The sequence below is a fragment of the Pelmatolapia mariae genome, linkage group LG3_W (genome assembly GCF_036321145.2).
Source record: "Pelmatolapia mariae isolate MD_Pm_ZW linkage group LG3_W, Pm_UMD_F_2, whole genome shotgun sequence".
Classification (NCBI taxonomy): Eukaryota; Metazoa; Chordata; class Actinopteri; order Cichliformes; family Cichlidae; genus Pelmatolapia; species Pelmatolapia mariae.
Genome location: NC_086229.1, coordinates 12,340,364 through 12,353,108, shown reverse-complemented (window position 1 = coordinate 12,353,108; position 12,745 = coordinate 12,340,364). Strand labels below are relative to the sequence as shown.

At 39.9% G+C, this 12,745-nt stretch overlaps 1 protein-coding gene across 1 annotated transcript in view; it reads right to left on the bottom strand.

Annotated features, from left to right (window-relative positions):
- Positions 1 to 12,745, bottom strand: part of LOC134620609 (uncharacterized) — an 823,316-nt gene that overhangs the window by 775,888 nt on the left and 34,683 nt on the right. Inside the window, 1 exon segment of the mRNA XM_065470113.1 lies at positions 8,863 to 9,039. Within this exon segment, the coding sequence (XP_065326185.1) occupies positions 8,863 to 9,039 (177 nt within the window).

Sequence of the window (12,745 nt, the reverse complement as noted above, 5' to 3'; positions counted from 1 at the left end):
AGCATATAATTAGTATCATATTCATTTTTATCTTAAAACCTCCCTTTTTGCTTCATCTGCCCAGAGTTAAATCTCTCTCCCTACCCTGGGTGCACACTTGTCACCGTGAGCTTCCCTTTTATGGGCATGCATTTCCTGTCCCAGAGACACACACACGGTTTCCTGTTTCTACAGCTTCTGCAGAGACTTCCTTTTAATAATCAGTCTACAAATAATCAGTAATTGCTAAATCTTTATCGAAAAACAATATGCCTTCATTTCACTCACACACATTTAAATAGCGCTCTTTCACTCACACACATCATCATTCTTTAGGTCAGTTTTGTAGCATCAGTCACACAATCATTTCTTGAGTGGGTGTACTAAGTGCATATACTTATGTGTTTTTAAACAGAAAAATAAAGTCAACCTCTCGTAACATCACTCAAAGTCAAATATCTTCATAGTCCCAAAAGCAAGCATATTATTTCCCTAGTCAAAAGTCAAACCGGTAGTCACAGTAATTTTTAATCTCACAGCCTTTGTATTTTGAGTCATGGTCTGTGGCCCCTATTTCACAGCAAACACGCACCTCTGTTTCAACCAGCCCTGTCTGACCATACGTTATTGGAGTCAACACAAGACTAAACGTAAAGCCAGTCATATCTCTGCTATCTTCTTCCAAAACTCCATGGTCTGTTTCCTCCATGGAGTGTACAGGTTACATTACAAAACTACATTTGAAAGCCAATCGCACACATGCAAAATGAGACAGACATGTATCATAAAGTAGTCATCGTATTTAACAACCGTAATGCCAACAAATTAGGAATAAAAGCAATTCTTCCCTTAAAACACCAATATACGTCGTCCTTCACCCAGGCTCTGCAGTCAGTCATTAGCCACTCATTAGTAAACAGGAAATGTCACTCTAAATAAGTCACATGCATCTCATTTACATAGACACAGACACACTCTCAAAATAACCAGCCTGCTGCAGTGCCCGTGGCAGACAGAGCCTATATACAAACATAGAAATTATAACACAGAGACGTAAAACATCCTACTTTACATCAAAAAAGAAATATATTTCATACACACTTTTAAATATTCTAACCTCTTTCAGACGCCAAGACCCGTCTCACACACACTGCCTTTTCTCTCTCAAACATCCACTTTCCACTCACTCAGACAAATCATGCAGAGTCACTCAAATCAAATACTGACAGCATTCACACGGTTAAAATCACTCGAAATACGCTTTCATACGAGTATTTTGGACATGCCTTCCATGTTCAGAAAGAGCAGGTCAAAAGAAAAAGAAAAAGAAAACTGAAACCTCTCATCGTCCTCACCGCTTCTCCCCACACACACATAACTGAAAAATAAAACACACCAACATTTATGGCTCACGAAATATACATCTATCAAAATTCAGTCATTTACTATACATCCACACTAATATATTCAAACTGTATTCTAACCTCATAATAAGCAAAACCAACCTCTTATATACAGGAAAATTGGCAAAACGCTCAATACTGTCGAAACTGAAACCACCCTCTCTGCGCGTCCCCACTGCTCATTTGCATTTACACACACCATCAGTGCACATCCGGCTGTGCATTACTGACCCAGAGACTCATCTTACTCATAGATCTCATATTTTATATTACAGACATCTTTATATTTACAACTGCACAGATTTTTAGGCCTTTAAAACACCTACCAAATTTAGACAAATTTACCATAACAGTCCGACCGATAAACTCCCTGAGTTTTTTGTCATCAATTAAGCCATTATCCCGTCCCCGACGGTGGCCCGATTGCTACTGCCCTACCAGAATTTAAAAGCGTTAAACAACCCAAACTTTCCCTGAAGCTCTATTCATGGCATATCACCGCCAAGGCTTTCTTGAAATGTTAAGTTAAAGTTTCACGCCCGAAACCGGGTTTCTACTGACCAAAAAAGTGCAAACCACCGTCCCGGACGGTAAACTGACCTAGTCAGTGGCTATTTTGGAGCGTCGTTGTTCTCCACATTTGCCAAGTGAACTATCCCTCCCCGAGGAAAATGGCGATCGTCATCGACAAATTGGAAGCGTCACCTTCCGACAAATGCACTTGTTAGACTCCCAGAGTCCCGTTCTATACAATTTAATTATTTTGAAGACACCCCGAAAATCACAAACCCACCATATCGGTGTCCAAGCCCGGCTTTATAATCAATTGAGACTTTAATGTCACAAACTTCACCAATTACCTATTATTCTAAATCCTCTTTATTCTAAATCCTCTTTATTCTAAATCCTCTTTATTCTAAATCCTCTTTATTCTTATTCCTTTGGGACTTTAACCCGGTACCTTTAGTGAGACTCTAACTCACTTTTACTCTTTTTCTTATCATTACTTCAACTTCAACTTCTCATGAGATTTTCACCAAAATCAAAACAGACCTTTACCAGTAGTTTTCAGTGAGTAGACTTTCAATTTGTTTTCAAATCCAATTCAGCACTGTTTGGAAATAATTCAACAGGTAGTGCCTTACCTTTAAATAAGCCGGCTTATGTCCACTCACTTCGACCACTGACTTGTGTCTGCCTGTTTGAGCACCTTGGACCCTCTCAGTCTCAACCTCCAACTCTCTCCAGTCAACCACGGCCAATGCACCAAATGTTACGGGTTCGTAATTGAGGATGAGAGTAAAACAATGATAGTCCAGAAGAGGTCGTTCAAACAATTGGTTTTAATGAATGCACGCTGCGTGGAGAGGTGTAAACTGCAAAACAGTTGTACATCTCTGCCCAAAATACACTCTAGATTGCTTTTATAACATCAGGGTATTGTAACGCCCCTTCTTGCGTTTACAAGCACATAATTTGCATGTACAGAACATTCAGGTATTTTAAGAATTAAATGTAACATAGAGGTTCCTCCTTGTGGCATACTCTTCCAAATATGGTGATAATCTCAGGCCTTGAGGTCACCATGGACTGGACATCCTTCCGTCACCTGTAACTAAGCAAACTCAAATACCACAAGAAGCTGAATACATTCAGGCCTTTGCTCAGCTACTATTTTACTGTACCAATATACTCAGCATATGAGTTATGATATATATATTTAACTCAATCATTTTAAAGTAGTTATAACTGCACCTGTAATAAACATGTTAATATTTGATTATGATAACCCCTATAATATAAATTATAACATAATGCCAGCAGCTTCAATAAACACTTTGATGAAATGATAATTAATACAATGTTAAGGATGGTGGTTATATACAGTTCAGCAGTGACCTAATTTCTTTAAATATTACACCTTTAAACCTCACATAGACAATCTTGTGAAAACACTCAAATTAAAATTGGGTTTTTTCTTTCGAAACAAATTTAGCTTTTCTTTTGAGACAAAAAAGCGTCTTGTGAATGCTACATTTTTATCTGTTTTAGATTATGGTGATCTGCTGTATATGAATGCTTCTGCCCAGTGTCTTCAAAAGATCGATTCAGTATATCATGCTTCTTTACGGTTTATTACAAACTGTAGGGCTTTGACCCATTGTTGTGATCTGTATGTTCATGTGGGTTGGCCTTCGTTGTCCTCCAGGAGATTTGCTCACTGGTGCATCTTTATTTATAAGGCCCTGCTTGGTCAAATGCCCACTTACATTTGTGATCTGCTCACATGGAAAAGCACTGTTTCCTATAGCTTGCGTTCTAGCGATCTTTTGTTGCGTAATGTTCCATTTGCCAGAACTGAACTGGGAAAGAGGGCTTTTATTTATGCTGCCCCATCCACATGGAACAAGATGCAAAAAGATTGGAAGATAGCAGATCTTATTTCATTAAATGCTTTTAAGTCTAGATTGAGAGAGTCAGAGAAAATTGTTGTTTAAAATGTAATTGTTATTTTACAATATGTATGTAACTTTGTAATTTTTAACGTGTTGTCGCCTCTTGGCCAAGACTCCCTTGAAAAAGAGGTTCTTAATCTCAATGGGATTATTTTTACTGGTTAAATAAAGGTTATAATAAAATAATAATGAACCCCCTGTTGATCCTCTACCTAATCACACGAGCCAAGGTGTGATTAGGTAGCCTCTGTACAAACAGACTTCAGCCATATGAGAGTGAGTGTGAGTGAATGAGAGCACACACAGGACACGTTGATTTCTTTAAACTCTTTGTCAATCACAGTATACTCATACAATCCTCTTTTTAACTAAGTTACACACATTCAGAGAAAGGTGTTTGGATTCATTTCTAGTAAGTGGCCCAGCCCCTCCTATATTTTTTAGCATGTGGCCCTCAGTGAAAAAAGTTTGGACACCCCTGTGATAATGAAACCTGAACTGAGTGAAATGTGAAGTGAAGATTATTCAGATGTGAAAGAGAGAGAGACTGATGATAAAGTGGGGCTGAAGATCAGTGAATATGATGTAAACACCTGATTGGTTGACCAGATATCAGACTAACAGTTTCAAGGTGGATTTTAACTTTAAGAAGATGTGACATTCATCAAGGAATCCTGCTCTCTGGATTATTTCAATCAACACTGAGCTGGAACACATCTACAGTAGGGCTGGGTATCGTCACTGATTTCTAGAATCGATTCAATTCCGATTCACAAGGTCCCGAATCGATCCAATCCACGATTCGATTCAATTCGATTCGATTCAATTCGATTTGAATCTGGGAAATTTTGAGAGTCAGAAATATTATAATTCAGATCAGTGCATTTACATATTTTTGTATCTATAAAAAGGAAGCTATAAAAATATTCTGCAGTAGATCAAAAACGAAAGAAAACCATTAATCAACATATGAACGTTACCTCTGACATTACAGCGGTTTTATTAGAGACACGGCTAAGCTTTTTTCATAATTTTAAAAAGTTTAAATTTGTTCAGTAGCCTATTGAGCGGCAGAAATGAGGTTTTCTTTTCGGAAGTATGTAAAAGGAAAAAAAACAGCCTCCGACAGCGCTGCAAACAACGGTAGATTTGTGCGTAACAAGCAAGCGAATCATGCAGAAAACAGATTTTTAGACAAGAAACTGTTCTTGAAGTACAGAGAGAGAGAGGGAGAGAGAGAGAGAGAGAGAGAGAGAGCTTTGCATGAAGTGTGATTTTTATCGTGGTGGAAGCAAAACAGCAAAAGTAAGATTCATGACGATGTTTATGTGAAGCGTAGTTTGGATCTTCTTTTGCTGCTGGTTCGGTCAATATTGTTTGGAGAGAGATAAAACTAACCGCTTTAGAATCAGCGCAAAAAGGGCGTGAACACAAAGCGCCGACCCGCCACAACATCAGAATCAGCGAGCTGTCGGCTTTCAGCCCCGACCGTGTCCGTGCCGTCAGGTGAGAAAGGCGACATCTCACTGATTCTGATGTTTTGGCGGCTCCGCGCTTTGTGTTTACGTCTCTGTGCAGAATCCGTGTTCCTGCTCTCATTTACTGTTTTAGCTGTTTGGTGGTTGTTGAAATTTTGTGAGGTTTCATCTGAGATTCTGGCATTTCAGGCAAAATAAATTTAGTCTTGATGCATTCTCAATCATCCAGGAAAGTAAATCTCCAAAAGTTGAATCTGTTCATCTGGACGTAGCGTTTTGTGGGAGAAACGTTTCGTCACTCATCCAAGTGACTTCTTCAGTCTCAGCTGACTGCAGGTTTCCCCAAACCTTATAAACAGTACATTTGCATAATGACTGAAACCAGCCGTTCCTTAATCATAATTATGCACATTCCCATGACCATTGATCAACAATCACTGACCAAAACCCACTGATCAAAGAACACTGATCAATGGCCATGAGTACCATTCACAGAGAGTTGGGGAATGGCTGCAATCACAGCGTTGTAAGATGGCGAAAGAATCCCCACTGACACAGCGGCCAGGCAAGCAGAAGAACATCACATCAAGAAGGCCCTGAGTAAATGTGGTTATCCCAGCTGGACTTTTGTCAAAGCGGGACAAAAGTCACCTAAAGGCACCTAAAAAAGACACCTAAAGAAAGCTCCAGTCGATCCAGGAGAGAAGGACAACCGCTGCCCAGGCGAAAACCTGTAGTGATCCCATATGTGTCAGGAGTATCGGAACAGTTGAGACGCATTTTTTCTAAACACCGCGTCTCTGTGGCTTATAAACCCCAAAACACGCTGCGCCAAAAACTGGTCCACCCCAAGGATCGGGTCCCCCGACACAAACAGAGTAACATAGTGTACGCTGTTAAGTGCCAGGAGGATTGCCAGGATTTATACATCGGGGAAACCAAACAACCTCTAGCGAAGCGGATGGCACAACACAGAAGAGCAACCTCATCAGGCCAGGACTCTGCAGTTTATTTACACCTACAGGCCAGTGGACACTCTTTCAACGATGAGGATGTACACATCCTTGACAGGGAGGAACGCTGGTTTGAGCGCGGAGTCAAGGAGGCCATTTACGTGAAAAGGGAAAGACCATCTCTGAATCGAGGAGGGGGCCTAAGGGTACATCTTTCGCCATCTTACAACGCTGTGATTGCAGCCATTCCCCAACTCTCTGTGAATGGGACTCATGGCCATTGATCAGTGTTCTTTGATCAGTGGGTTTTGGTCAGTGATTGTTGATCAATGGTCATGGGAATGTGCATAATTATGATGAATGAACTGAGCTCCCAGCCCATTGTTCCGGCAGTGGGCTGGTTTCAGTCATTATGCAGATGCACTGTTTATAGGGTTGGAAACCTGCAGTCAGCTGAGACTGAAGAAGTCACTTGGATGAGTGACGAAACGTTTCTCCCACAAAACGCTACGTCCAGATGAACAGAATCAACTTTTGGAGAAAATAAATTTAGATTAAAAAATCGATTCAGGATTTTAATGAATCGATTTCACGTTATCCAAGCCAGAATCGATTTTTGGCTTAAACCATCCTAGTTTAACAAGCATTACAAGAGAAGAGAAGAGAAGAAGAGAGCTTCACTAACAGGTGTGACTGATAACATTTCACCTGCAAAGGCTACTCATGTTTATTTGTATCAGGACAAGCAGGGAAGACATGGACATCAAGTGTGTCAGGCTGCCTGAGTCCCCTCACCCATATCAGCTCAGAACTCTGCATTACCTACTGAGTCAGAGGGTCAAGGATCAGAAGTTCTACAAAGAGTAGAACAAGACTTCCTGTATAGAGGTGTCTGTGGACCAGGGCTCTAGAGTGCGACCAATATGGTCGCAAATGCGACCAAATTTTTCCGTGGTGCGACTAAAAAAAAACATTTGGTCGCACCAGTGCGACCAACTGTTACCAACATTTGGTCGCACCTGTTTGGGTAACAAAAAAAAATCTCTGCAACTCTCCATGTTGTCAACAGCAGACACACATTATGCCCCTATCGTGGACTAAACCAATCAGAGATAGTCAGGGGCGGGACCTCTCTGATTGGCCGTGGTCCAGTGGAAAGTGCAGGTAGAAGAGGGAGGTGAGTAGCTTTAATAAACTATATCAATTCATTAACGGATTCCACACAAAGACGTAAACACAGAGCGACCCGACGCATCAGAATCAGCTTTGTCTTTCTCGGCTTTCTCACCGGACGGCCCGCAGATGGACACGCTGTCGGAGCTTAGCGATTCTGATGCGTCGGGTCCGCGCTGTGTTTACGTTTTTTTGCGCTGATTCTGAGCTGCAGGTTTTGTCTCTCCAACCAAAATTCGCCGAGCCAAAAAGAAGCAGCAAACTGCGCTTCACATTTGATCAATGTCGTCATGAATTCCCTCTGACTTTTGCTGTTTTGCTTCCCCACGATAAAAATTACACTTCCTACACAGCTCCCTGTGTGTACTTCAAGAACAGTTTCCCGTCTCAAATCTCTGTTTTCTGGATTATTCATTCGCTTATTACCCACCAGTCTACCGTTGTTTACAGCGCTGTCTTTTTCTTTTTTCATGTAAATGACGTCCGACAAGAAAGCCTAATTTCTGCTGTTCAATACTGAAGAAATTTAAACTTCTTAAAATTATGCAAAATTGCAGAATATTGCAGAATATTTTTAAGGTTATCTGCTATAAAACGCCAGACCAGGAAAATCTCGTTCATGTTTTTCTGTGTTTTATTCTCAGTTACTTTTACACAAAGGCATCTGCTGTGATGTTCACAATTCTGATGAAGTCTCACAAGTGTCAATACTGATAAATGATCAGAATTATAATATTTCTGACTGTCTGAGGCTAAATTGAATCGAATCAGGACTTTGAGAACCGGAATCGAATGGATTATAGAAATCAGTGATGATACCCAGCCCTAGTGAGCAGCCTAGGCCTGACAGAAGTGGATGTACTGTAGCTGTGGGTAATAAGAAAAGATGAAAAGAACTATTGATAACTTTTTTGTTAAGTTAAGGACTGATCCATCTGAAATTCATAGCCAGTGCTCTGACACAGTGCCATCAATCTTTGAATGCTGAAAAAGCAGCAGTGTATCCAGAAAACACATTATATGCTGCAATAAATGCAGTGCCCAAGTGTCCTCTCTCCCCACTGCCTTTCAGCAGCATGCAACAGCAAACAGGTCGTCAGAGGAGGCCAAGATGATGATTAAGTTTAACATTTTCTACAATATTGACAAAGCACTTTAAGCACAACATTGTTAGTTAATAATTTAGAAATGAATATTGTCTGTATGGACTTCCCCCCAAAGAAGGTGCACATGTAAAACTGCGGTGTTAAGCAAAGCGGTTGAAAAATTTGAGTGCGCCTAACTTTTGTGCCGGTACGCCTAAATTTTTTAAGTTAGGCGTACCGGTGCACCCATGTCAAAAAGTTAGTCTAGAGCCCTGCTGTGGACCTACAGACCCACATCATATCCATCTCAGCACAACTAAAACATGGTGACTGACCTCAGAGTTTCAAGTCCACATCCTGGACTCTCCAGGAAACCACACAGATGCTCCACTCCTGGATCCTGCAGGTTGAAGTTGATGCTCAGGTCCAGGTCTCTCAGATGGGAGGGGTTGGACTTCAGCGCTGCTGCCAGATAATCACAGCTGATCTCTGACAAACCACAGTCCCACAATCTGTATAAAGAATGAAAGATGTAAGTTTATTAGACAAAGTGTGAGCTTGAAATCATTCAGTGTTTCATCATCTGTTCAGAGCTGAAGAAGGTTCAGAATGTAGAAGTTTAGAAAATGGAAACTCCAAACAGCTGAAACCAACAGGAAGCAGCTTCAAACAAACAAGAGAAAAAACTCTGAATGTTTCACATTAAAGTCGTACATTTATCATAAAAACAGGACAAAGACTTGAAAAAGCCGTGTTTTTCCTCCCAGGAACCACATGGCTTCACTTTTAAAGGTGAAGTGTGAAAGAAACGGACATATTTGAAGTCCAAGACCTTTTTCCAGTCACATGATTAAAGCAGACAAACTACAAGCTCATTTTCATTCCAACAAGTCATCTTCTGACCTGGACTAACAACACTGGTCTCTATGTGCAGCTGGCTGTGAGACCAGTGCTCAGGGAGCGTCTACAAAGTGCAACACTGAAAGAACATCACACACTCATTTGCTTCCATCACACAAACATCTACTGTCATTATTGTCACCAAACTCTGTGGATCCTTTATTGGAAATTCAAATGGGATCAAATGGTCAGACAAAAGAGGGTTATGAGGAAATATGATGAAATGTTGTGTATTAGCAGCAAGTTATTGAATCATTTTCCTCAGAAACCAAACAAAATGATTGACAAACATGTTTTTACAAACTCAGTGTTGGACTTGGATCAGCAGGATAAGCTGATGTTTAAAGGCATTTTAGGCTACGTTCATACTGCAGGCGAAAGCGCATCAAATCCGACTTTTTTGACCCTATGCGACCCATATCCGATCATGGTATGACAGTGTGAACAGCACAAATCCGATATTTTCAAATCCGACTATTAAACCCGATTCTTTGATCCCCATGATAGAACAGAGAAAACCAGACTCAGAGTGGTCAAAACATTTCTATATTTTATTCAATCATCTTCCGGAAGAGAGAGAGCCCTGCACAGCCCAAAGCCAGTTGCAGAAACTCTAACATTAGAAGCTCAACATGAGTCTCATATAGGTGTTATTTAGGTACTTCAGACGTCACACACAGTTTCAATTTCGATACAAACAACTCTTTATATGTCAGTAGCTTCCTCGTTTTCTGTCTAGCTTCCTGTATTTATTAATATACTTATACAGCTGCACACCGACTTCCTGTTTTTCAGTCTGGCTGAGCACTTAGTTTGTAAGTCAAAAGTGGCCTTGGTTTACAAGCCTTCATTATTAAAGTACATAAAACAATATAATCAGCAAATAAGCATTAAAAATATATATTAAATACATGACAACTAACTGACAAGATTCATAACAAAGGCTTTATAGGGGTGAAGTAGTACAGCCTCCCTTTCCTGTTGCCAGGCAGATTCAATACAGCATACGTCAAATCAAAACCACAACTGTTCAGTTAACTTTTGACACAGTTTAAAAGAACATCGCGCCTCGTCTCCATCCAGGTGTTGTACCACAAACTATTCTTATCTCGATGACATATCTTGCGTCTTCCTGTCTCAACTGACAGCCTCGGCACACTTGTGGTTACAGCAAAAACACATCTCAACTTCTAACCTACTAAAATGATTCTACTCCTGTGGTTGTATATGGGTGTATGTGTGTGTGTGTGTGTGTGCTCTGTGTATGATGTCATGACCCCTTCTGCACCTCACACCCACAGACATCCTGAGACAGAAGGCCCCTGCACGTACACAGCTAAAACTATATGTGTAATTTCTAGACTAAATGTCACACTCAAATGATACTACTCAAACCATAAATGAAACTGCTTAACTCTTAAAACTTAAAACTTAACTCTAAAGAATATAAGTAATAAAGGATAATCAAATAACTGAAAAATATGACATGTAAGCAGGTGTATTGCAATTCCTTTTCAGGGCTCCTGTCATCCTCACCATGTATTGGCCGATCATAACGTCTGCCAAGAATTTCTGACCCTCACTTGACCAGGAGCCACACCTCCTTTAATAAGCACAAATGCAATCATGTATAAAAGATCAAAATCATTTCCATTATAAAAGGGATTTTCCCCACTCTGCCAATATGTTTGCTCCTGTCACTTACAGTCAAACTGTTGCAAATTACAATGGTCTGCATGCTCTTTTGGAAGTTGCAAATTATATCCTGACCAGGGCATCTTTCCTGACCTGACAGGGGACAATTCTGAAGAAATTGATAGACAGCTGCAACAACACCTTCCAGCTCTGTAGCCCCATTTTTACTTCCGTAAACAAAATGCGTTGTGTGTGACATCTTCTTTTGCGCATGCGGGCCGTGAACCATTCACACTAGATCACATTTTGTTTGTAGTGTGAACAACCAGACAAAAAAAATTGATTTGATGAAAAAATCTGAATTGAGCATTAATACCTGCAGTGTGAACGTAGCCTTTGTCTCGCTGTATGAGAGTCGAGTTATTACTCAATATTTATGAAGGATGTTTTTAAATTAGGCTCAAATATGTGACAGACATTTAATCCCATTTCAGTTTGGCCTCATCCTGGCCGGATTATCCAACACACACTTTTTTACATTTTAGCTCTTCAAGGCAAACATAGTAAAAACATGAGCTGTTATGTTTCCTGATAAAATGATGTGACAGGTAGAACAGAGTAAAGTGGTGGTGTTACAGTCTTTCTCCCCTCTGCTGCTGAGGCTGTCAGTCTCTCCCAAACTCAGCTACATGACTTCAAAATGAATGAAAGCAGCAGAAGTGACTTTACAAATGAAAGAGGAAGAGGAGAAGAAGAGGAGAGGGAGGCCACCCTGACCATCACTCCAGCTGAAAACATCACACTTCCATTAAAGTTGGTGAGAAAATGTTGAGCAGGATGAGCTGCTGGCTAATCTGGAGGCTGTAGCAGCAGCTCACAGCCACAGTGGATTTCCACTCATGAAAAAGCTCTGGCTGCTTCATTTCTCATCTCATATCAGAGACTTTAAAGCAAACAGAGCTCATAAATGGAAACTGATTTCATTTTTTAAGCTGCAACTTTTTAGTTGTTCCTTTTTTAAGACTTATACATAATTGTATGTACAATAAGACATATCATTCCCCTTTTCCCTGCCAGGCACCACCACAGTTCACTTCACTCAGAAAAATAAAGGTGCCAACTGGAACCAAAAGTGGTTCTTTAGACTGATGCCATAGAAGAACCTTTTTTGGTGCCACAAAGAACCTTTCAAACAATGGTTCTTTGAAGAACCATTTCTTTCAGTGGTTCACTGAAGAACCTTTAAAGGTGCCCCAAAGAACCATCAAGAAATGGTTCTTTGGGGCACCTTTAATGGTTTTTCAAAGAACCTTTTTGAAAATGGTTCTTTAAAGAATCATTTTTAAAAAGGTCCTTCAAATGGTTCTTTAAAAAAACATTTTAAAGAACCTTTTTTGAAATGGTTCTTTAAAGAACCATTATAAATCTTTCAAAATAAAATGTATCATAAATTGAATTTGAGTAGGGTAAAATAAATACGAACACAGCATAGACATATATTAATGGTTTATTGACATTTCGTAATATACCAAAAGACAAAAAGGCATTTTAACCCTCAGCACAACATCACTACTAATACATGTCACATATTAGTCATTTAAACAATAATAATTAAACATTTTTGCTATACTATAAATAAATATATGTAAATACTATATATATAGATAACACAACAATTAATAC